We start from the raw sequence: 26969 nt of genomic DNA, 5'->3' as shown, positions 1-26969 counted from the left end.
CTGAAGCTGCAGGCCGAGCCCTGGGGACTGGGCCTGGGCTGAAGCTGCAGGCCGAGCCCTGGGGACTGGGCCGGGGCTGAAGCTGCAGGCCGAGCCCTGGGGACTGGGCCTGGGCTGAAGCTGAAGCTGCAGGCCGAGCCCTGGGAACTGGGCCTGGGCTGGAACCAAGGACAAGCCTGGGTCCGGGGTCAGGACCGAGCCCGGAGATGAAGTCGGGGCCTGGAGTGGAGCCCAGGCAGCGGCCGAGCTGAGGGCTGGAGTTATGCCCAAGCCCGGGGCTTGGGTCAAGGTGTACCACTGCCTCGGGGACCGCCCGGGCACCGCCATGCTGCAGCACAGCCTCCTCTTCCTGCTCTGCGGGCAACTCTGGCTCGGCCGCCCGCCACCCTCACCCCGCTCCCGGCACAGCGAGTCCGGCTCCGTCGAGGCCCAGGTCCGCGAGTGCTTTGGCCACTTTCAGCCAGGGCCGGGCCGAGTACGAGAACCGGGCCGAGTTCCAGGCCCTGGCTCTACACTACGAATGAGGGGAGGAGAATGAGGGGAATGGGGAGGAGGAAGATGGAGGGGAGGGCAGCGCTGAGCCTCGCAGTCTACCTGCTGTCGAAGGACACTGCGGGTCCTGGGACGGGCAGCACTCCAGCGGCTCCAGCCCGTGGGTGCGGACACCGGGAGCGGCCCTAATGCAAAGGAGTGTTTCACGGAGAGAGGAAGCACCGCTGCCCGGCCCACAGAACGGGGGGGGGGGAGGGGGGGGGGAAGAGAGGGAGGGAGTGGAGTAAAGGGGTGGTGGAGTGCAGTGGGGTCGGGAGGAGGTAGGAGCGGTCCGGGGTGATGGGCAAGGTGGGATAGAGGAGGGGAGAGGGGGACAGGGAGGGGTAGATTTGATGGGGGGGATATTGTGTTCTGAGTGGTGGAATATTGTGTTGGGGGAGCGGGTTGCGTTGGGGGTCCAGGCCTCCCATGTGACAGGGACCCAACGGGTCCCACTTAGTCTAGTACATGATTACAATCAAGCAATTTATGGGGTACAGTTAAAGGGGATAATGTTTAGTGCAAGTTAAGTCCAGTAAAGTCCAATTAAGATTTTGTAAGTTTCTAATTGGATCTTATAGAAACTTACAAAATTCTTAAGAGGTTGGACAGGTTAGATGCAGGAAGATTGTTCCCGATGTTGGGGAAGTCCAGGACAAGGGGTCACAGTTTAAGGATAAAGGGGAAATCCTTTAGGACCGAGATGAGAAAAACATTTTTCACACAGAGAGTGGTGAATCTCTGGAACTCTCTGCCACAGAAGGTAGTTGAGGCCAGTTCATTGGCTATATTTAAGAGGGAGTTAGATGTGGCCCTTGTGGCTAAAGGGATCAGGGGGTATGGAGAGAAGGCAGGTACAGGATACTGAGTTGGATGATCAGCCATGATCATATTGAATGGCGGTGCAGGCTCGAAGGGCCGAATGGCCTACTCCTGCACCTATTTTCTATGTTTCTATGTTTCTAAATATTTTCAATGGGGTAGTCAATCAGATTCTCCATAACTACATAAAGTATAAAGGTTCTGAAATAAACAAGGAAAGACTGATCAAGTCAGGAAATTAAATATGGTCAATTAAAAGTTCCCAGACGCAGAAATAAAAGCAGATTGAATAAAATAGCAGAACGTGTAAGGAAAAATAAGAAAATGGAGGTAGGTGGTAGGTCAGCACTGCTCTCTAGTTGGTGAGAGGATAGTTCAGTTGCCTGATAACAGCTAGGAATAAACTGTTGCTGAATCTGGAGTGTGCGTTTACACACTTCTGCTCCTCTTGCCTGATGGTAAAGGGGAGAAGAGGGAGTGACCGGGGTGAAACTCGTCCTTGATTATGCCTTGCCGAGGCAACATGAAGTGTAAATTGAGTTAATGGACAGCACTTCCAAAGATGGCACCGCACGTGGCAGCCCCGCCAGCAGTTTGTGTGTTTCTTTCCACTTTTTGTTATTTTCGTGTGTCCTCTAATGTACGTATTAGTGTCTCTCGGTGGGTCTTATGCCGGAGGCGCTGGCGGGGGAACGGGGGAAACCCTTTCCAGTCACCTACCTCGGCGGAGATACGACTTTTCTCCATGTCGCATTTTCGCCCCCATTCGCGGCCTATCAACTGGATTGGTTCGGCCTTTCCAACTGGAGACCGGCCCAGAGCCTAGAGCTTCATTCAGCAGCAGGCGCAGCATGGACTTCAACATCGTGGAGCTCCGACCGCGGCGACCTGCTCTAACATCGTGGAGCTTCCACCCGCGGGCGATGCACGGACTTTACCATCGTGGAGCTGCCTGCGACCTTCACCGAGGATCGACTGGAGAGGTGCTCCGACCGCTGGGCCTGTGGACTTGGCATCGGGAAGCCGCGGTCTCCGGTAGGAAGCGGCCGATTCGGGAATTCCGAGCCGCGGGGTGTTTCGATCCGTCCCGCCATTGGTGTTTCCATCATCCCAGCGAGAGGGCCTGTACATCGGGCCGTCCATAGCTGCGACTGCGGAGGGTTTAGGGCTCCGACCACAGGTCCACAGAACGAGGAAGACTGACTGAACTTTTGTGCCTGTCATCACAGCGGGAAGTGCTGGTCCCACTGTGGTGGATGTTTTATGTTTTACATTTCTGTTGTATCTTTCTTGTTGGGAGAGGTCTGTTCATCCGCCCAGCTTACCCTTGAGCAACACTGCACAATGCAGATGGCACCACTCAGCCTCGGTTGGAGTGAAAGCCACTTAATGTTAATGTAATAGAAAGGAGGTTGATTTGCGTCATGGTCTGGGCTGCGTCCACATTCCATGCAATTCAAATATCCTTTTAGCTTTTCACTTGGAAAAAATACTTCCTTTATCATTGGAATTGTCTTTGCAAAGAAGGCATGGGATGCAAATTTAATTAAGCTTGAAATCATTAGCCTTTTCCCTGGGGATTAATGCATGCAGAATGTTCACTTGGATTTTAATTCAAAGCATAAATTTCACTGTTACAGGTCCACCACCAAGTTTCTGGCACCCTTGGATTCAGAGCCTTTCTGGACTGTCCGTTCTGCCGGAGCAACAGTGGTCCCGGTCTCCAAGAGGAGTCCAACGGTACCAGAACTGTCCGCCAAGGCTGCAGAGGCACCGAGATATCGGCCCGCAAATTCGCCTGCGGAAGTCGGCTGAGAGCGAATCTGCTATCTGCGACCCAGATTCCAGCCCGGTTCCAGAGCCCCGGCCACAGGGGTCAAAGTCGACCCGCCGATCGGCTGCAGAAGTCCAAATGAGGTTGAGTTCGGCCGCCTCACACAGCCTAGGCCCCACATTTTTGGGGGGGCATTTGGGGGGAGACTTCAAGTGTGCTCTCTGGACTAAAGGAGGTGCTGGACCACTAGTTGCCAGAACATCAGTAGTGGACCTGTATTGGTTTGAAAGGGCATGGGTCTATCAGTGTATTCCCACTGGGTCTCTTACTGAAGAGCAGTGAGTGTTTGAGAAGTAGATTGTGTACCTGTGTTCATAGCCAGCTTCTCTGCACTGTTGGGGGCAGTGAAGGATGACTGATGTCAAATGCTATACTGAGAACAGTCACATGAAAATCATGATTCCTCAATGGAGTCTGAGAAACTTCAAAGATAGATACAAAACGCTGGAGTAACTCAGCACGTCAGGAAACATCTCCGGAGAAAAGGAGTAGGTGACGTTTTGGGTCGGGACACTTATTCAGAGAACCATTAAAGTGGACAACACAAGCTTATTCTGAGGGAGACTTGAAAGACAAATCAGGCTGTACCGTTTTGCACAATATTAGACATTAATACACACAAGGACCTAAAAGCACAAGCACTCTTGAAACATGTTAACACTGCCTTCTTTTCTTGGAGTAGTTCCCATGGGGAGAGTAGAGGCCCAGGAACAAGAAAGAAAATGGTGCAAAGAATGCAAAAAGAAAAGAGAACAAATCAAGGAAGTACCTTCACATGTTGGGAATGGATGGTTCCAGTTCCTATTGACTCCGTGATGGCATGTAAGGACACGTAGTCCAATCAGCAGGTATCCAGGGTAGCATTCAAATGATATAGATTGTCCAACACTATAACCAGAATTGATGATGAAGCCGTTTTGAAAAGGAGTTGGATCAGGACAGCTTTGAAGTTCGTAAGCTACAAGAAAGCATAATCAGATAATTAATATTGCATGCCAAGGAGATAATTTGTCATAGTCATTAGTTTATTGTCACTTGCACCGAGGTACAGTGAAAAGCTTTCATTGCGTGCAAACCAAACAGTGCAAAGACTACACATGATTACGATCGAGCCATCCACAGTGTACAGATACATGCAAAGGAAATACCATGAATAACATTTAACGCAAGATAAAGTCAGTAAAGTCCGATCAAAGATAGTCCGAGGGTCTCCACTGAGGTACATAGTAGTTCAGGACTGCTCTCCAATTGTTGGTCGGATGGTTCAGTTGCCCGATAACAGCTGGGAAAAAACTGTCCCTGAATCTGGAGGTGTGCATTTTCACACCTATACTTTTTGCCTGATAAGAGAGGGGAGAAGAGAGAGTGGTTGCTGGTGGCCTTGCCGAGGCAGTGTGAGGTGTGGATGGAGTCAATGGGAGGGAGGTTGGTTTTGTGTGATGGTTGTGCGATGGTTGGGTGATAGAGAGCCATTGGGTACAAAAGTTCATGTCTGGGAACTCGTTCAGAAGGCACGGTTCGCCCTCCCAGTGTGGAAGGATTCGGACGGAGGGCTGGTCAGCAGACTGACAGCGGGAGGGAGTGCATGGCCTCGACGGTGGAGCGGACCACTGGAGATCCTGCAGCTGCCTGGGCTCGGCTGGACCTGCGTTGCTCCAAAAGACTGAGCACGTGGACCAGACGTGGCCTGCGCCTGCAACACCGCCAGGACAATGGGACTTCATGGTCAGGTCAAGAACCCTCCACATACAACAACTGGGACTGAAAATGGCGCCTAACTGGCAACTCTGTACACAGTGTCTCAGTGTACTACTGCTATACATTTGCACTGTATCTGAGATGCTCATCTAACATGTATCTAAGTGCTTATGTAAATCCTGGTCAAAATAGAGCCTAAATAAAGCAGAGGATGCATGCATTTACAAGGCCTGCTAGCCTCTTTCTGTGTAAGAAGTCACAGGCTGCTAGCTGGTGCCGGGAAGTCTAGATCAGTACATCAGATAAGGAAGGTCAAAGTATCTTTGCAATTGTTAATATGTATGAGAATCTTGCAGAGAAACTCTAAAGTATTGTAAATGCATGAGTTTGATTGGATTACTGTAAAGGGATTGTAAATAATGTAAATAATGTTGCAAGGCAGTTACCCTGCTGTTTGTTGATTGGCCAAAGTGTGAAGCCCTGGCTGAATTGATTGTATTCCAGGGTAAATGTTGCATTATTCAGTTAAACTTTCCAGAAGCTTTTATACAAAACATTGTTTGGGACTATTTGTAATTGAGTTGGGGAACTGTCAATAATATTCTGATGAAATTAATATGTATGATTGGTTTGTAAGGGGAACCACCCCTATGCAGTTCGGCCACTCAATGTTCGTTGACCTATAAAAGGTAGCCTCCATTTAGATCGGTGTCGATCTTCTGGAAGGGTGCTTGGGACTTTGTGACCTTTTGGGCAGTGTCTGCTTGCACGAGGCTGAAGGGCTTGGTCAGGCAGAGACAAGGATCGAACCCGCAGTGGTTTAGGTATCGTAGAGGGGAATTTGTTGTTCGTACTAAAAAATAAAGATTAGTTGGTCCAGTGCTTGACTCAGTCTTTTACTGAACTAGACTAAGGGGGCGTGGGGGGTGGGGGTAAGCTTTAGGAGCATATTTACACTTATGTATAGCGATACCTGTACTGAACAGAATACAAAAATGAATTTCACTGTACCTCGGTATATGTGACAAATAAAGTCCCATTGTACCATCGTACAAATACTATTAGACTATTGTCAAGAGTGTTTTATTGTCATATAACCCAAACTGAACAATGCCATTCTTATTTGCAGCAGCACAACAGAATATGTATGTATGTGTGTATTGGAAAGATCTGCAGATGATGGTTCCAATCGAAGGTAGACACAAAATGCTAGAGTAACTCAGTGGGACAGGCAACATCTCTGGAGAGAAGGAATGGGTGATATTTCGGGCCGAGAGCCTTCTTCAAACTGATGTCAGGGGAGTGGGCGGGACAGGGATAGAATGTAGTCGGAGGCAGTAAGACTGGTCGGAGAACTGGGAAAGGGGAGCAGATGGAAAGAGGAAAAGCAAGGGCTATTTGAAGTTAGAGAGGTCAATGTTCATACCGCTGGGGTGTAAGCTACCCAAGCGAAATATGAGGTGCTGTTCCTCCAATTTGTGCTGAGCCTCACTCTAACAATGGAGGGGGCCCTGGACAGAAAGGTCAGTGTGGGAATAGGAGGGGGAGTTAAAGTGCTGAGCAACCGGGAGATCAGGTAGGTTAAGAGGGACTGAGCCGAGGTGTTCAGCGAAACGATCGGTGAGCCTGCGCTTGGTCTCGCTGATGTACAAATGTTTCTGCCTGGTACAGCGGATACAGTAGATGAGGTTGCAAGAGGTGCAAGTGAACCTCTGCCAATGGCAGGAGTGAAGATGTTGCTGGCACACACACATGCTCTCTGTCCGCCAAGCCCTGTTCGATCTCCTAATTGCTAACCATTTTAACTCCTCTTCCCATTCTCAGACGGAACTTTCTGTCCTTGTTCTGCTCCTTTGCCTTAAATCTATGCCCGCTATTTGTAGATTCCCTTACCCTGGGTAAAACCCACCTCATATTCCACTTCGGTAACTCACAACCCAAAAGTATGAATGTTGTATTCTCCAATTTCAAATTTTAGTTTAGTTTATTGTCATATGTACCGAAGTACAGTAAAAACCTTTTGTTGCGTGTTAACCAGTCAGCAGAAATAACCCCCTTTCTCCCCCACCCCCTATCTTTCCCCTGCCTTACTCCACCACCTTCACCCAGGTGTGCACACCTTTCTCCCCCCCATCTCATATCACCCTCGTCATTCTGCTCTTTTCCCCTCCTCGGCATGCTCATCTTCCATCCCCCATATTTCTTTGTTATTCCCCCACTTCCCAGACCACTTCCCTCCCTTGGGTTTTTCATTTCATTCAAATCCTCCTGTTCTTTCCTCATAGAGTCAGACAGCCTGGAAACAGGCCCTTGTGGAAATATCCTCTCCACATCCACAGCTGCATGTATGTAGTTAGTACGTTCTCCCTGTGACCACATAGGTTTTCTCTGGGTGCTCCAGTTTTCCCCCACACTCCAAAGACATACAGGTTTGTAGATCAATTGGTTTCTGAAAATTGTCTCCAGTGTGTAGAAGTGTATGTGTGTAGCATAGTGCTAGTGCATGGGGATCGCTGGTCGGTGCGGAGTTGGTGGGCTTGTTTCCGTTCTGTATTTCTGAACTAAACTAAACTAATAATCTAATCTATCCAGGCCTTTCACTATTCTGGGTCCCCGGCCCTCATCCTAAAATTCTGTACAATTGATGGGGGTGCCAAGAAAACTAGAGAGAAGGGAACTTTAAAACAAGATGTTTATGCTGACTTATTTTCTCCAACAAAGCAAGGTGCAGTTACAGGACATTCAATTCTCCCTTTGATTACTTGCTATAACAGAACCCTTGCTGTTTCCCCAACTCGACCTTCAATTCCCAAATCTCTGACATGAATCTGATGAACCGTGAAATCCTTATGAGCCTGTCCCACTTTGGCAATTTTTCAGGCGACTGTGAAGTTGCCGGCAGTCGCCTGAAAAACCGGCAACTGGAACAGCGACTGTCAGAGTGGAACACACACACGCTAATCACTTCCTTCACCAGCCCGTTATGCAGGCAGGGGACAGGGCAAGCGGGGGGAGCGTTGTCTGAGTGAAATTCACACGGTGCAAAGCCAAGGTGATACAGACACACACCGCGATGAACAGGAAGGATGGCACTGTAATTAAGAAGCTAAAAAGCACAGTGTACTGTAAATCCTTTATAAGAGGGGGGGAGAGGGGGCAGAAGGGGGAGAGAGGAGGGAGAAGGGGGGAGAAGGAGTGGAGACAACATTTAAGAAGCCAGAGATACATTAAAATTAAAATTACTGCTCGGTTATCCTTAGTTCTGAAAACTACTGCTTACGTTTTCTTTCGCAATGAGCCAATGAAATTCACCGGTCAGCTCCGGCTACAACCTACGAGAACCTATGAGAACCTTCGACCTCCTGGCAACCCACGAGGACCACTAAGACCTCCTGGCGACCCACCTACTCTCCATGGCGGCTTCATTCTAGTCGCCGTTAATTTTTCAACATGTTGAAACATTTGTGGCGACCATAATGAGGCCGTGACTAGTTCCCAGAATGCAGGAACTCCTCACGACCATGAAGGCGACTCTCAGGCAACCACCCGTGGACTGCAGGAGACTGCATAGTCTCCTGCAGTCGCCTAAAAAGTCGCCTGAGTGGAACAGGCCCATTAATATTTGAAAAAAAAAATCAGAAGATTATGGAAAAACTCCTCCCTGAAAGAGAACAGCTTCAATACGAGAATAGGGAAAGAAAGTATAGAAAGATAGCGTGTTACATTTCCTTCAGCGCAAACCAGCCAGTGAGTGGGTGTCATTGATTTTAACGTGGGTGACACTAACCAGCACCTTCCGCAATGATCTCATCTCCCGCATCTAAATCAAAACTTCAGGAAGCTGAAATATATTTTCTGGAAGTATTTGTGCTCCAGAAAGCTTTCCTTCTCAATAATTCACTGCTGTGGAGATATCAAAGGCTGGGTACTGTGGCATTTTAAGACAATCTTTTGTTCTGGAAGTATTCAAAACTCAAAAGAATATTAAACATACATATTACTGATTGAGGCTGCCGCACTTAGTCATAGAGTGATACCATGTGGAAACAGGCCCTTCGGCCCAACTTCCCAACACCAACCAACATGTCCCAGCTATACTAGTCCTACCTGCCTGCGTTTGGTCCATGTCCCTCCCAACCTGTCCTATCCATGTACCTGGATAGTCCCAGCCTCAACTACCTCTTCTGGCAGCTTGTTCCATACTCCCACCACCCTTGGTGTGATCACGTTACACCTCAGATTCCTATTAAATCTTTTCCCCTTCACCTTAAACCCACAGTATGTCCTCTGGTCCTCGATTAACCTACTCTGGGCAAGAGGCTCTGTGCGTCTATTCCTCTCATGAGCATAGGGGGAGCTCAGACACAATAGAGTCTCGCCGTGAGACAGATATTCATGGTGCTCGACTTCACTCAAGTGGCGTGCTTGTAAATGCCAATTAGTTACATTGAGGCTTTTCATTCCCATCTCCAAATGAAAAGTCATTCTAACCTGTGAGAAAACCACTCTAGGCGATACCGTAGCTGCATTAAGTAACATCAAATTAAAATATATTCATGTCTGAGGACAGCTTGCAAGGTATTCTCTCTGGAAAATGTACTAATGTTTTTTTTATGTTTGGTACTTTGATTTTCAAGGACTGTTTCAGGTGGAAAGACTGTTGTCGGAATTAAGGTGTATGGTATTAATGCCAGGGAACAAGCAGAATTAGGCCATTCAGCCCATCAAGACTATTTCACCATTCAATCATGGTTGATACATCTTTCCCTCAACCCCATTTTCCTGCCTTCTCCTCATAAACACTGACACATGTACTAATCAAGAAACTGTCAATCTCTGCCTTACAAATATCCATTGACTGCCTCCACAGCCCTCTCTGGCAATGAATTCCACAGTCGATGTTTCGGGTCGGGACCCTTCTTCAGACTGATTGCAAAAGGGGCAAGAGATTGTTGGAAGAGAAGTGACGATGGGACAAAGTCTGGCAAGTGATAGGTGGATACAGGTGAGGGGGGAGAGTAGCTAGGATGTTGGTAATAATTAGTAAACGATATGGGCCAAGGAAAACAGAGTAAGAAAGACACAGAATTATCGAGCATGGAAAAAGGCCCTTCGGCCCAACTTGCCCAAGCATACCAAGATACCCCATCTACATGAGTCCCACCTAACTGCGTATACCTCATGTTCCTCTCAACTTATCCTATACAGTTGTCTGTTAGACTGAAAGGATGAAAGAAGACCATTGTTCTTATTATCTTGAATCTACCTTCACTCGTGAACTGGAACAAATATAACATAATGTTTGGAAGGTGCAGAATGAAGCAGTGTGGTTAACTCTGAAATTGTGGGCCCCATATCTGAGGAAGGATGTGCTGGCTCTGGAGAGGGTCCAAAGGAGGTTTATGAGAATGATCCCAGGAATGAGTGGGTTAACATATGACGAGCGATTGATGGAACTGGGCCTCAACTCACTGGAGTTTAGAAGGATGACCTCATAGAGACCTCATAGAAATTTACCGAATAGTGAAAGGCCTGGATAGAGTGGATGTGGAGAGGGTGATTCTGTTAGTGGGATAGTGTAGGACCAGAGGCCATAGCCTAAGAATTAAAGGATGTTCCTTTAGGAAGCAGAGGAAGGTTAATTTCTTTCGTCAGAGCGTGGTCAATCTGTGGAATTCTTTGCCACAGAAGGCTGTGGAGGCTGTCAATGGATATTTTTAAGGCAAAGATACATAGATTATTGATTAGTAAGGGTGTCAGAGGTTATGGGGAGAAGGCAGGAGTTAGGAGGGAGAGATAGATCAGCCTTGATTGAATGGTGGAGTAGACTTGATGGGCTGAATGGCCTAATTTTGCTCCTATCACAAATGAACATGAATTATTAGCTGCATCTTGAGTGCAAACGAGTACATAAATGGTGAGGTAAAATGCAATTAAATAAACGTTTGAGGAAGTAAACAATTACAGTGGTAAAAAGAAAGGGAACGGTCTAATGAGTCTTACTCTATAATCCTCTAAAAGTGCTACTCTGACCAAAAGGGATGAATGGCCTCTTTCCGGATTGTTCTGTACACCGGAGAAGAGGAGCCATGTTACAAATGTTATAATGTCATGATATATATACTATATAGGAAAGAACTGCAGATGCAGGTTCACACCAAAGGTAGACACAAAATGCTGGAGTAACCTTTTCTCCAGAAACGCTGCCTGACCCGCTGAGTAATGGGCCTGTCCCACTTAGGCGATTTTTCAGGCGACTGTCAGAGTGGAACAGACAACACACATCGCTTCCTTCACCAGCCCGTTATGCAGGCGGGGGACGGGGCAAGCGGGGGGAGCGCTGTCTGAGTGAAATTCACACGGTGCAAAACCAAGGTGATACAGACACACACCGCGATGAACAGGAAGGTTGGCGCTGTAATTAAGACGGCTAGTGTACGGTAAAAATGGGGAGAAGGGGAGAGAAGGGGGGAGAAGGAGTGGAGCCAACTTTAAGAAAACAGAGATACACAGCTGTGAAGCTCGGCAGACATTTAACATTATCGGTCAGTTATCCTTGGTTCTGAAAACTACTGTTTACGTTTTTTGTTCCCGATGAGCCAATGAAATTCACCGGTCAGCACCGGCTACAACCTACAAGAAACTTCGAGAACCTTCGACCTTCTGGCAACCCACTAGGACCTCCTGGCGACCCACCTACGGCTGGGGAATTCTCGCTACTCTCCATGGCGGCTTCATTATAGTCGCCGCTAATTTTTCAACATGTTGAAATATTTGCGGCGACCATAATGAGGCCGCAACTAGTTCCCAGAATGTGGGAACTCCTCATGGCCTTGAAGGCGACTCCCCGGCAACCACCCGCGAACATGTGCCGATCATGTGGCGACCGCATAGTCTCCTGCAGTCGCCTATAAAGTCGCCTAATGGGACAGGTCCATTACTCCAACATTTTGTGTCTAATATAATGATATAATTGAACGTCAGGACAGGTTTGAGGGTTAAATGGCTTGCACCTATTTTGACATTCATGGAAAATTCCTGTTGGTGCAAGGTTTTGGCATCACCTACTCCTTTCCTCTGATTGATGAGTTTGGTCACACATCTATCTACTAGATTTAGTGGGACAATTCAAAACATAATTGTCTGCCTTTACTATCTATTCTCGTTCCCTGCTTTCATCACAATGGTTTCCTGGTAGCATAAATCATCAACATCACTACCATTCTGTTACAGATAGTCTAAATTATCCGAAGTCTTTCAAGGTAGAAAGACCAATATTTTTTTGTAAGCTGTGTAGTGTATGAGACAAGATTAATACAGTTAAAGTGTCAGCTACTCTTGCTTTAATAACATACTACTCGCAAATCATTCTTGATTGTTAAACTCGTATTCCTTCTTAATTTAAACTATTCGTAAGTTCATGTGATAGAAGCTGAATTAGGCCATTCGGCCCATCAAGTCTACTCTGCCATTCAATCATGGCTGATCTATCTTTTAGCCCCATTCTCCTGCCTTCTCCCCATAACCCCTGACACCCTTACTAATCAAGAATCTTTCTATCGCTGCCTTAAAAAAAACCATTGACGGCCTCCACAGACATCTGTAGCAATGAATTTAACAGATTCACCACCCTCTGGCTGGACAAATTCCTCCTCATCTCCTTCATAAAGGAACGCCCTGTAATTCTGAGGCTATGACCTCTTGTCTGAGATTCTTCCACTAGTGGAAATATCCTCTCTACATCCATTCCATCCAAGCCTTTCACTGTTCAGTAAGTTTCAATGTGGTGTCCCTTCATCCTTCTAAACTCCAGCGAGTACAGGCCAGTGCCATCAAACGCTCATCATATGTTAACCCACTCATTCCTGGGATAATTCTTGTAAACCTCCTCTGGACCTTCTTCAGCACCAGCACATCCTTCCTCAGATATGGGGCCCAAAATTGCCCACAATAGTCCAAATGCGGTCTGACCAGCGACCTATAAAGCCTCAGCATTACATCACCTGTTTTTGTATTCTTGTCCTCTTGAAATAAATGCTAGCATTGCATTTGCCTTCCTTACTACCGATTCAACTTGCAGATTAACTTTTTGGGAATCCAGCACCAGCACTCCCAAATCCCTTTTCACCTCCGATTTCTGGAATCTCTACCCATTTAGAAAATAGTTTACGCCTTTACTCCTACTACGAAAATGCATGACTCCACTCTTCGCTATGCTGTATTCCATCTGCCACTCTACCGACCTGTCCAAGTCCTTCTGCAGGGATCTTGCTTTCTCTACACAACCTGCCCCTCCAGCTATCTTCGTATCATCTGCAAAATATTTCCAAATAAGTCTCCTGCAGGAAAGCAAAGACTGAACATGCTGCTCCTCCCCTCTCACACCACCAATGGCAAATAGTAAAAGATTCCGCAGCAATTAACAGGTTGATTAACAGTGTGTTAGTGCACAAAGACTCCAGCGGGTAATTGTATTGCCTTTATTGACTCTCAAGGCTGATTTGATGAAGGCGAGCCTCTCAAAGTCTATGTGTGTATACTGTACGTGTGAGTGTGTGTATATACACTGTTTTATTTTAGTATACACAAAGATGTACAGGCGGGCTGGAGTAACTCAGCGGGGCAGGGAGTATCTCTGCTGAGAAGATTTGGGTGACGTTTCGGGTCGAGACTGATGAAGGGTCTCGATGGGAAACGTCACCCATCCCTTCTCTCCAGACATGCTGCCTGTCCTGCTGGTTTTTTGTTGTTAGAAACATAGAAAATAGGTGCAGGAGGAGGCCATTCGGCCCTTCGAGCCAGCACCGCCATTCATTGTGTTCATGGCTGATCGTCCCCTATCAATAACAGCATACATTCATCTGCTGTGCTGCTGCACGTAAGAATTTCCTTGTTCATGTTTTGGGACATATGACAATAAAACACTCTGGACTCTTGAAATCCATTTTGAAAAATTAATACTTCCCAGCCCTGGTCATTGTTTTCTGAACAAGATTTGGACGGTTGTGGATCGTACCTTGGTAGACGAGCTTGAAGCCTTGTTTGTTCTCTGAATGGTCACTGTAGAAATGGATGACGGTGTTGTGCGTGGTGCTGAGCAGGGCCGGTGGGAGATCTGCTCCGCTGAACTGGCCGATCAGGGAACTGGTGTAACCCGCTCCGTTCCGAATCTCCACAAAGTCATGGTTGGCTTCGGTTGAAAAATTCAGAAACTGAATCTCTGCACCTGTGTTGATGGAAACGGCTCATTTAGTGCAACATCGGGCCACAATTAAAGGAGAAAGGAATCAAACAATGATCAGTATTGCAGGGCCACTTGGCCATCAGTTCATGCTGTGTACTTTTGAGAGTTATCAGCACCCTGGCGTGGTGTAGGTCACCCATCAGCACCCTGGGGTGATGTCCAGCCACTCATCAGCACCCTAAGAGAGTTGGAGTCATCCCAGCCAGATTCACAGGGGACATCCAACATCATTACACAAAATTACACCGAAAAGAAAATACAACAGGGGGTCTAACACACAGCGCCAGAAACCCGGGTTTGATCCTGACTACGAATGACATCTCTGACAATTAGCAGAAAGTGCTTGAAAACATTCCTTGACGTTGTTGTCAAATTCATGCCCATAGAATAAAGGGGAGGCCATTTAAGACCGAGGTGAGAAAAAACTTTTTCACCCTGAGAGTTGTGAATTTGTGGAATTCCCTGCCGTAGAGGGCAGTGGAGGCCAAATCACTGGATGGATTTAATAGAGAGTTAGATAGAGCTCTAGGGGCTAGTGACATCAAGGGATATAGGGAAAAGGCAGGCACGGGTTATTGATTGGGGACGATCAGCCATGATCACAATGAATGCTGGCTCGAAGGGCCGAATGGCCTCCTCCTGCACCTATTTTCTATGTTTCTATGTAAGTGATAGGAGGAGAATTAGGCCATTCGGCCCTAAATGTCTACGCCATTCAATCATGGCCGATCTACCTCTCCCTCCTAACCCATTCTCCTGCCTTCTCCCCATAATCCCTGACATCTGTACTAATCCAGAATCTATCTATCTCTACCTTAAAAATAGCAATGACGGCCTCCACAGCCTTCTGTGGCAAAGAATTCCACAGATTCACCACCCTCTGAGAAAATAAATTCCTCCCCATCACCTTCCTAAAGGTATTCTGAGGCTGTGCCCTCTGGTCCAGGACTCTCCCACTAGTGGAAACATCCTCTCCACATTAACTCTATCCAGGCCTTTCACTGTTCGGTATGTTTCAATGAGGTGTCCCCTCATCCTTCTAAACTCCAGCTGAGAAATCTGAAGCATGATGACCTTAAACGTAAACAGTGAAGACACTTATGGGTCAAGGAATCATAATGTGATATGAATAGCGATTTCCTTTTATTTTATTACTGGTAACTGCCATCATAGTTCAATCTGAACCTCAGATGCATTGAATGTACTGTGAAAAACTACAGGAGTCGCTGCCTCAAAAAGGCAGCCAGCATCATCAGAGACCCACTCATCGGGAAGAAGGTACAGGAGACAGAAAACTGTAACGTCCAGGTTCAGGAGCAGCTTCTTCCCTACAGCCATCAGGCTGTTAAACACTCCAACCCCCAAATAAGCTCTGAACTACATAGACTTGGGGACATTGGTTTTGTTCTTTTGCACGATTATTGATTGATTGTTTTTGTATGTGTATACGTGTGTGCGTGTGCATATACACATATGCGTGTGCATATACACGCACACACTGAACTTTTTTTTTCTTATTTATTATACTCTTTACAGTGTACTATGATCACCTATTCTGTTGTGCTGCTGCAAGTAAGAATTTCATTGTTCTCTCTGCGACATATGACAATAAAACACTCTTGACTTGACTCTTCCCCTAACTCTTGCATTGTGTTGGCGTATGGGGTGATGGCGTGGACTCGGTGGACTGAAGGGCCTGTTTCTACACTGCATCTCTAAAAGTATAAAGAACAGACACTGAATGGATCCAACATTAGCTCAAGGTTAGAATGGTTCATCACATTGCCTTCAAATATCTGACATCATGGCAGAAATCTCCCTGTGACATTTTCCGCAGCCGATTAACCAGAGGACATTGCCTGACATGGAACACGATACAGGTGTCTGATCTATTTAGCATTCTACTCACTTGACTCAAAAGATTCAGTCTGAAGTTAATGTGGGTTAACAGACACTACTAAGCATTCTTTTCCATACAGTTCAGAAACCAAGAACTAATTTACCAGAGAACAAGAAATGGAATAAAAACTGTTGTTTGTGAAACATGATCAGGCGGAAATTTATCCTTTACTTACATCTAACCTTCTTCACAGGTTCTCAGCAGAACCTGGTTTTGGGGCTGCACAGTCCACACGGACTGAAAACCCACACGGTCACAGGGAGAACATGTACAAACTCCGTACAGACAGCACCCGTAGTCGGCATCGATCCCGGGTCTCTGGCGCTGCAAGGCTAGCAACTCCACTGCTGTGCCACTGTGACACCCTAACATCTACTATCACTTGTTTCTACAATGTGTGGAATAGCTTTGCGATTCTGGGTATTTTATCCCTTCGCAGGACCCTTTAGGGAGGGTTAAACTCAGAGCCCTTAATCATTCCATGTGATTAACTACCGTTTGCATCAAATGATAGGGGATATGCAATAAAAGAGAGGGAAACCTGCCTCATCAATATTTGACCAGGTTTTAATGTGAAAACACCCACTGGCTGAGATAAATGACGCATGCTCTGGCGCTGTGCTCTTTCCCCTCAGCGGGCAGAGTATAATTTCTCCATGGGAGGCGCTGAATTTGAAAATCAATTGATATCAGTTTGAATTTCAGCAAACAATCCTGGTAATCTTCAGAGCAGAGAACAAACACACTTTGCCTCCCTGGCGCACCAGCGATGAATGAATAATGCTCAGAGGTGATTGCAAACAGATTGAGTGGGGAAACCAAGATATTTTTATTTCACATGGGCTGCGTTTCTATGTTATATTAAACTAGACGTTAAGCTTTCCAATTCCAGATGTGGCAGTGTATTCTGATCACGGTTTACAGTTGTGCGCTAAAACCAAACCAAAGAAACATGTCACCAAACAGAATTTGACACCAAGGATCATGGAGATATTTTGATTTTTGAGTGTGGTAGTTAGTGCAGCAGTTCACACTAGAGAAATGGAGAGGTTAAGGGTAGGAATTCCAGAGCTCTGGGTTGAGGTAGCTGTAGGTACAACAGTGGAACAATCAAAATCAAGAGTGCTCCAAGGTCGTGTGGCTGAAATTATGTTGTGGCTGCATAGCAAAGTGGCATCACCCATAGAAGAGTGGGCACCATGGTGCCGAAGCAGTAGAGTTGCTGCCTTACAGTGCTCAGGTTCGATCCTGACTACAGGTGCTGTCTGTATGGAATTTGCATGTTCTCCCTGTAAACGTCATTTCGTTTGGACCTCAAGGGGTCCAAATGACAAATAAATTGTATTGTATTGTATATTGTATTGTATTGTATTGTATTGTATTGTCACCCCGTGGGCTTTCTCCAGGTGCTCCGGTTTCCTCCCACACTCCAAAGACGTGCAGGTTTGTAGGTTAATTGCCTTCTGTAAATTAACCCGATTGTCAATTTAGGATGTGAAGCTGGGATAACATAGAACTAGAAGATAGACACCATAAGCTGGAGTAACTCAGTGGGACAGGCAGCATCCCTGGTGGGAAGGAATGGGTGACGTTTCGGATCAAGCCCCTTCTTCAGACTGGTTAGGGATAAGGGAAAGGAGAGATATAGACGGTGATGTGGAGAGATAAAGAACAATGAATGAAAGATATGCAAAAAAGTAACGATGATAAAGGAAACAAGCCATTGTTAGCTGTTTGTAGGGTGAAGATGAGAAGCTAGTGAAACTAGGGTGGGGGAGGGATAGAGAGAGAGGGAATGCCGGGGTAACTGAAGTGAGAGAAATCAATATTAATTCATGGACTGTAAGCTGCCCAAGCGAAAAGTGAGATGCTGTTCCTCCAATTTGCCTTTAGCCTCACTCTGACAATGGAGGAGACCTAGGACATAGAACTAGTGTGAATGTGTGATCATTGGTCGACGTGGATTCGATGGGCTGAAGGGCCTGTTTCCACGCTGTATCTCCAAACTAGACAAGGCGGAATTACATTTTTTTCAGACATGATACGTACTTCATGAGAAGTTGTACTTCAATGCGCTCACAAAGAGACCGTTTTATTTAAATTATAACCGTCCAGAAGATATATCCTGCCTGCATTTATTCAGCAGAACTTTTCACGGCAGTGCATATTCCTCATCAGGGATTAAGTATCCACCATGGTGCTTTTATTTAATCAACTATCTTGTGTTATGAAGTCATGCTTGTGATTGCAGAGATTGTTGAATCAAATCCTTCACATATTCAACGTCAATTGCCTCTGACCCACCAACATTGAGGTCATGTAATGTATTTTTATCATTCAAGTGGATAGGATATTGTAAAGGAACTTATCTTAAAAGCCCACTTTCATTTCTCCACTGAAATTATTAAACAAAACCATTCTAAGCTGTTTTGGGATTACGAGCAAGAATGTTGGCAGATATCCTGCTACTTCTTCCTTTTCTCAAGAAAGGTGATTTTGGCCCTTGGGGATTAATAAATGTGCCTTGAAGGGCCTGTTTCCATGCTGTATCTCCACCTTTCACTAAATATCAACCCCACCTCACAACAATACACACACTCGTCACCTTCCTTCAATAAAGTACTCCAGTCACTGATGCGATGATGGACAAATGAACACACATTTTGATAGCTAATCATAATGCCGCCAGGAAAAAATATATATTGGTATTGGCGTTGGTTTATTTTTGTCAAGTGTTCCGAGATACAATGAAAAACTTTGGCACACTAGGCAGGCAAGTTATACAGCGTGGAAACAGGCCTTTCGTCCCAACTTGCCCACACCGATCAACATGCCCCTTCTACACTAGTCCCACCTGTCTGCATTTGGCCCATATTCCTCTAAACCTATCCTATCCATGTACTTGTCCAAATGTTTCAAAATGTTGTGATAGTACCTGCCTCAACTACCTCCTCTGACAGCGAATTCAATACACCCACCACACTTTGTGGAGAAAGGTTACCCCTTGGGTTTCTATTAAATCTTATTCCCTTTACCTAAACCTATGTCCTCTGGTTCTTGATTCCCTTACTCTAGGCAAAATATTCTGTGCAATTACCCAATCTATTCCCCTCATAATTTTGTACACATCTATAAGATCACCCCTCATCCTCCTGCAAGGAATAGAGTCCTAGCCAGCTCAATCTGTCCCTATAGTTCAGGCCCTCGAGTCCTGGCAACATCCTTGTAAATCTTCTCTGCACCCTTTCCAGCTTGACACATTCCTATGACATGGTGGCCAAAACTGAACACAATACTTTAAATGTGGTTTCACCAACGTCTTATATAACTGCAATATAACCTCCCAACTTCTATACTCAACACTCTGCCTGATGAAGGGCAAAGACTGGATGTCAAGTATCCCGACAGGCTATGGGAGTATGCTACCAGCTAGAGAGATAGAGAGAAATGCTGGGACCAGCAGAACAAAGAAGCACAGTGAAAATAGTCACGTGATGGGAACAGAGTTGAAGGTAACTTCATGGCTAGGCATCTGGCCTTGAGAAGATCAGGTGTCTGGGAATTGTCATTTTGCAAAGGAACTGTATGATGAGGAGATATGAACAGGCAACATAATTAAGAATTCTCTAGCCTGATAAGGAACAAAGATGCATTTTGTTTATTCAGCCCTGGGAGGAGTGACAACTTGAAATGATTGATTTCATAATCATGAGAGCAATGGGTTAGAACAAAGGCTTCCTTTTGAACGTTGAGGTAAAAATGAGCATAACAGGATGGTCTGAGATATCGGCAACGACATCCATGGCAAGAAGGAGGAACCTGAGTTCGAAGCTCAGAGACGACTACCCCCTACCAACAGAGTGATTCTGTCCACTTCATTCATACGGATAATATCGGAGTTCATGTCATGAGTTTTGTGATTTTGTTCAAGAAGTGATAAGTGGAACTAGTGAAGTAAATGAGAAGTTATTAGCAGTCAATGGTTTGCATGCATGTATAAGTGACTTGAGTGTTCAGTCTGAAGAAGGGTCTTGACCCGAAACGCTGTCTATGTCCTTCGCTCCATAGATGCTGCCTCACCCGTTGAGTTTCTCCAGCAGTTTTGTCTACCTTTGATTTTCCAGCAACTGCAGTTCCTTCTTAAACACGAGTGTTAATAAAGATTAAGTTGTACAAAACCTTGGTTTAGAGTGTTTTGTTCGACACGTTAGTTGATATCCTATAGAGGTAAGAGGGTCAACAGTTCTGAAAGCCTCTTTGCCCACCCTATCTACCTTTGACGCCACTTTCAAGGAAATATGTACCTGCACTCTTAGATCCCTCTCCTCTACAACACTCCCCAGAGGCCCACCATTCACCTGCCCAAACCATATCATATATGGGGAGATCAAGTAGTGCATAAAGAGAAAATAAATAGAGTGAAGAATAAAATGTTACAGCAACAGTGAAAGTGCAGATTTAAAAAAGTGTCAGGGCTGCAACAAGGTAGATTGAAAGATGCAGGAAGAGTTTTACTTTGGTGTCAGCCAATGCTAAATGCATGTCACTAAAGGCACGTCACCTACACCTTCTCTCCAATGATGCTGCCTGGTCCGCTGAGTTAATCCAGCTTTTTTTGGCTACCTCCAATGACTGTATTCTGCTGCGTAAGAGAAATCACAAGCAGTTGATCAATAGAAGGGAGATTAGGATTGTTGCAAAAAAGGGTTCATCCACCAGGTGACTATTTAAATCTCTTCATCCGGCACAGGTTAGGGTGGCACGGTGGTGCAGCGGTAGAGTTGCTGGCTTACAGCACCAAAGACCCAGGTTCGATCCTGGGTATGGATGCTGTCTGCATGGAGTTTGTACGTTCTCCCTGTGATCTCATGGGTTTCATCCGGGTGCTCCAGTTTCCTCCCACACTCCAAAGACTTACAGGTTTGTAGTTTAATTGGCTTTGGTAAATTGCCCCTAGTTTGTAGGATGGAACTAGTGTACGAGGTGATCGTTGGTCGGCGTGGATGAAGTGGGTCGAAGGGCCTGTTTCAATGCTGTGTCTCTAAAGTCTCAAGCCTAAAGTATCAAAATCCAAAGTCCATTCAAGATCCTTCAAAAATCAAATCGAGAATACTTCTGAAAAACGGCAACTGTAACATCTCCAGGTCAACCCCTCGACCACTTTTAGAATGCTGGATCACAGAACTAATATCAACTTGTCATGAATAAAATTACACAACTGTTTCATTGCAGTAACTGAAAGCAAACTTTCTTCCCAAACATTTTTTCCCAGTTATCTGACAGCAATTGCAAACGTGGCCTTTCAGCGAGCTTTAAAAGAAAAATCATACAAAAAGAACACAATGTTCATTACATATGTACAGTGATTGTTTCATATTGAAAATTATGAGTATATTTAGAATAAAGAAAAACTATTGAGTTTGAACTTGTACAAGGTTATGTACCTGACCTTGTCAGAGACATCAAGTTGCTACAGAATTCTTCATAAGAATCTTTGGTAGATTTTAACTCTTGTCCTCAATAGATTGGGATGGAGTTTAATTTTATTAAGGGGATCTGATATTCCTCAATGACTTGGAGTGAGTATTCTAACAAAATGTCATAGCTCACTAAATAATGCCAGATATATATTTGCACAAATGTTTTTCCAATTAACAACAATTGTCATTTGAGCATCCTTACCATATCCAACGGGCAATAAAATCTTCCACAGACAATCCAAGTTGCTTGGGTAATTTCCATGAAATCCAGGGCTTAATATGACATTCTTCAGGTCAGTCAGCACCCCTCCACATTTAGCTGCTCAACGATAAAAAAATAAGGACATTATTGATCCATGCAACTTGATACATGCAATTTGTATCAAGAATCTCCCGTTACCAGCAGGTACAATATTCAACACAAAGGTTTAGTTTAGTTTAGTTTATTGTCACGTGTACCTAGGTACAGTGAAATGCTTATTTTTGTTGCGCGCTACCCAGTTAGCGGAAAGAAAATTCATGATTACAATCAAGCCGTCCACAGTGTAGATACAGATACAGATACAGGATAAAGGGAATAACGATGCAGAGGCTCGACCAGTCCTGACGCAGGGTTCGATCGCCCGGCGCAAGCGAGCTGACATCCCCCCGATGCAGGAGCTGATCGCCCCGATGCGGAGGGCTAAATTGCCGACTACAGGAGTCAAGGTCGTCCCATCAATGGAGGGCACGACGCCCCCGACCACGGGAGAGGAAAGAATGGAAGAGATTTGAACTTTTTTATGCCTTCCATCACACAGTGAGGAATGTGGAGGAGTCACTGTGGTGGATATTTATGTTAAAATGTATTTTGTGTGTTCCGTTGCTTTTTATTTGTATGACTGATTTGGCAAATGAAATTCCTCATATATTGCAAAACATACTTGGCTAATAAAGTATTATTGTGATTGTGATTGTGATGATCCACATCTACTTTACTGCCCTTAACGTTATACCCTGTATCCTGTATCTGTACACAGTGGACGGTTTGATTGTAATCACATACAGTTTTTACACTGACTGGATAGCAGGCAACAAAAAAGCTTTTCACTGTAGCTCGATATATGTGACAATAATAAACTAAAGCTAAACGAAATCGCTGGATAAAGCTAAACCGCTTGGCTAAACACTAAATGCTGGAGTAACTCAGCGGGTCAGGCAGCATCTCTGGTGAAAAGGAATAGGTGACGTTTCGGGTCAAGACCCTTCTTCAGACTGAGAGTCAGGGGAGAGAGAAACCAGAGGTATGAAAAGGTTCAGAACAAATTGGAGCCGGCACCAATAACCAAGGAGAGGTGGAGCCCACAATGGTCCATTGTTGGCAGTGGATGAGGTGATAATGAAGGGATACGAACAGTGAAACTAGCAGGACGACTAGGGTGGGGAGGGAAAGTGAGGGAGGGAATGCAAGGGTTACTTGAAATTGGATAAATCAATCTTCATACCACTGGGAAGGAAGCTGCCCAAGTGAAATATGAGGTGGCATTCTACAAATTTGCAATTAAGCATACAGGAAATCTAAGTCGACGGAATTTGCCATTTTTCATGCACGATCTTCAGCCTTAGATCACCCTGACACTCACTACATGGGTACTGACCTCCCCCTCGTTCAAGAGGTCTATAGTAAGCACTGCCTTAAGAAGACAGTCAGAACAATAAAGCCCCACTCCCTGGGCAGACTCTTGGCTTGTTGCTAGCATGGGGAGGGTGGTAGAGGAGCATGGGAACCGCTACCTCCAGTTTCAAGAGCAGCTTCTTCCCATCAACGATCAGGCTTTTAAATCACACTCTATAACGTTAACCACCACAAGCATACCTCAGCACCGACCCACAGCGACGTTACCATTTACAGGGCACTATGTTTACATGTTCTGTTGTGCTGCTGCAAGTAAGAATTTCATTGTTCTGTCTCGGACAGATGACAATAAAAACTCTTAACTTTTGACGTGATTTTGTAAAACAGTTGCACAGCAAACTTCGGCCTGCAGTTATGATCTGGTTACCAATTATAACTGAAAGTTTATTGTACTTATGTTTACTTTAAATGTATTTGTTGTATTGTTGCATTATTGAGCAAGTAAATATGTCTTTACTCTGTACCCAGCGTATACAACAACTCAACACATTCTTGACTCTTAATGATATTATTGTGCGGCACGGTGGCGCAGCAGTAGAGTTGCTGCCTTACAGGGCCAGAGACCCGGGTTTGATCCTGACTACCGGAGCTGTCTGTACGTCGCTTGTACGTTCTCCCTGTGACTGCTTGGATTTTCTCTTGGTGCTCCGGTTTCTTCCCACATTCCAAAGACGTGTGACTTTGTAGGATAATTGGCTTTGGTAAATTGACCCTAGTGTGTAGGATAGAACTGGTGTGACTGGATTATCTCTGGGCAGTGCAAACTCGGTGGGCTGAAGGGCCTGTTTCCACACTGTATCTCTAAACGAAGAACAAAAATGGAAGAAATACTCTCGTGGTCATGATGGAATTCATGCAAATATGGGACGCCTAATTTTAGTGAGAGTGTTTGAACAAATTCTTAAAATCATAAGCGGGTATACATGAAACTATTCTGCAAGCTTCATGTGAAACTGTTCTATGGTTAAGTCGGTTTGGAATGACATTCCCGTGAAGGCGATAAAAGACTGGTTTTAATGCTGCTTCTATTAAATTGGGCAACGGATTTTGTCATTCACATTTGCACCATGTTCGAGATACATGAAGTAGCTGACTGTGCAATCTGTTAGAAGGGACATTATTACTAAAAGTGACACCATCAGTCATAACGAGCTGGATCTCAATCAATTTTAGCTTAAACTTTCTATATGAAACTGGCAGCCATTTTTTACTCCATGTTTAGTTTGAGTATAATTTTATGCTCACAAATTTAAACATGGGATCTGACAAGCTGGAGGGTGGTTTTGCTCTATCTGAGTTTCATCAAGTCCTGCAAGATGCATTTGAGTCCTGAGCTCCAGAATATTGCAACAACCATAAACACCAGGATCTCATGGATATCATTAGAGTCAATGACTGAGTAAATAAATAAGAGTTGTTATGTAGTTACAGGGACGGCACGGTGCCACAGCGGTAGAGCTTCGGCGAGTCAGCATCGGCGATCCTCATACACTGACATTACCCTACATTCACTCGGGACAATTTACAATTATTCCAAGCGAAATTAACCTACAAACCTGTACGTCTTTGGAGTGTGGGAGGAAACTGAAGATCCCGGAGAAAGCACACGCGGTCACGGGGAGAACGTACAAACTCCATACAGACAGCACCCGTAGTCGGGATAGAACCCGGGTTTCTGGCGCTGTAAATGTTGTAAAGCAGAAACTCTACCACTGTGCCGCCCGTATTATCACTGTTTACTCTTTGAGCTTCATGTGAACAAGGAATATCATTACACCCCAGTGCACACATCAATAAACTCATCCGAAACTGAATCTTTATCTCCTTGTTGTTTCTGGGTTCTTGTAGCTGTGTAAAAAATTTCCAATGTATTTCTTTATCTTGGAATACTGACTGCACTAAGTATTTCATTAGCTATAAAAAAAAAACTCAGCATATGCCGAGATCATGAAAGGTATATAAATCCAATCATTCTGTCAGCTTCTGGAACATTTAGCTCTGATATTTATTCAGAGGCATGAAGAAACTAATTAGTCAGGATTTTCAGGCAGTAAGTCAAAATGTGATCTTTTCGGAGACACCATAAATAGAGGATATCATTTATGTATTTTTAGTAGTCATCCGACCCAAGTGCCAGATAGACTGCAAAGTGCAGTGTCTGTTGAACTGGGAAGCAGTATCCAGGTAAATGAGGAGAATTTGGGATGGAGAAGGGGCAACATTTGAGGAGGGCAGGTTGTCGTTGAACATAGAACAGTACGGCAATAATGTTTTATTATTATTAATATTTAATGTTTCAATAATGTTTTATTATTATTAATGTTTAATATTTTATGTGTCATTCCTAACTGTCACTGCATGCCATGTTGTCACTTGTGGGCAGAGCACCAAAGCAAATTCCTTGTATGTGAATACTTTGCCAATAAACTTATTCATTCATTCATTCATTCACAAGAACGGGCCTTTCGGCGAACAACATCTGAACCAAACATGATGCCAAGACCGTCTATTATCTACCTGCACATGAACCGTACCTTTCCATTCCCTGCATATCCATGTACCGATCCAAATATCTCTGAAATGCCACTATCATGTCTGTCTCAACCACCACCCCTGGCAGCGAGTTCCAGGCACTCACCACCCTCTGTGTAAAAAACATTGCCCCAAGCATTTCCTTGAATCTTTGCACCTCTCACCTTGAAGCTATGATTGGTATTTGATTTTCCAATCCTGGAAAAAAGGTTCTGACTGTTTACCGTAAATGAGCCTCTCGGAATATTATATACTTCTATCAGTTCTCTCTGCAACCTCTGACATTTCATGACTGGAGAAGGTGGGGACAGGAAGAGATACAAAGAACTACAGATGCTGGTTTATAAAAAAGGACACACTAAATGTTGGAATAATAGTGTCAGGCAGCATCCCTGGATCCGTGGATTGGAGTCTTTTTGGATTGATTGCAGTAGGTGGTATGGTTTTGGTGTGTTGAGGATTGTGAGTTTTGAAAGGCAGAGAAGGCAAAGTTGTGGGGTTGTGGCTTGGATTGAGGAAACATGCCATGGGTCCCACTGTGCGTTGTTAAAACTGTCTTGGAGAAAGCAGTCGCTGCTCCTTGACCATGATTATGCTGTGAAAACAAAGGCCTACAATGAGTTCTAACCAAAATAGAGTATCTGTGTAACCAGGCGGATTGTAACAGCCAGGAATTGCAGGTACTGGTTATACCAAAGATCGATATAAAGAAAAGATATGGTCATTGTGTGGGAAGAAGCTGCAGATGCTGGTTTATAACAAAGATAGATTAAAAAAATGCTGAAATAACTCAGCATTTCTGGAGAACATGGATAGGTGATGTTTCGGGTCGGGATCCTTCTTCAGACCAGGCAGATATCTGTTTGGGACATTCTCAGTTTGTACAGGGCTTCCTGAATTCCAGTTGGTGATGCAGCACAGTGGCGCAGTGGTAGAGTTGCTACCTCACAGCGCTAGAGACCAGGGTTCGATCCTGACCACAGGTGCTATCGGTATGGAGTTTGTACTTTCTCCCTGTGACCACGTGGGTTTTCTCCAGATGCTCCGGTTTTCTCCCACACTCCAAAGACGTGCAGGTTTCCAGGATAATTTGCTTTGGTAAGATTGTAAATTGTCCCTGGTGCGTAGGGTAGTGCTAGTGTACGGGGTGATCGCTGGTCGGCACGCTCGATGGGCAGAAGGATCTGTTTCCATGCTGTATCTCTAAAGTCTAAAGGTGCGTTGGCAGATGCACAAGAGGCTTCTTGACCTGG

The 26969-nt window shown here is 45.1% G+C and overlaps 1 protein-coding gene across 1 annotated transcript in view; it reads right to left on the bottom strand.

The window, feature by feature from the left end:
* Positions 1–26969, bottom strand: part of csmd1 (CUB and Sushi multiple domains 1) — a 501649-nt gene that overhangs the window by 241308 nt on the left and 233372 nt on the right. The window contains exons 29-31 of the mRNA XM_033020497.1: positions 21712–21828; positions 13902–14111; positions 3957–4145 (exon numbers count right to left, since the gene is read on the bottom strand). Of these exons, the coding sequence (XP_032876388.1) occupies positions 3957–4145; positions 13902–14111; positions 21712–21828 (516 nt within the window). The remainder of the gene's footprint in view (positions 1–3956; positions 4146–13901; positions 14112–21711; positions 21829–26969) is intronic.

Source organism: Amblyraja radiata, chromosome 5, assembly GCF_010909765.2.
Source record: "Amblyraja radiata isolate CabotCenter1 chromosome 5, sAmbRad1.1.pri, whole genome shotgun sequence".
NCBI lineage: Eukaryota > Metazoa > Chordata > Chondrichthyes > Rajiformes > Rajidae > Amblyraja > Amblyraja radiata.
This window is presented reverse-complemented; position numbering and strand designations above follow the sequence as displayed.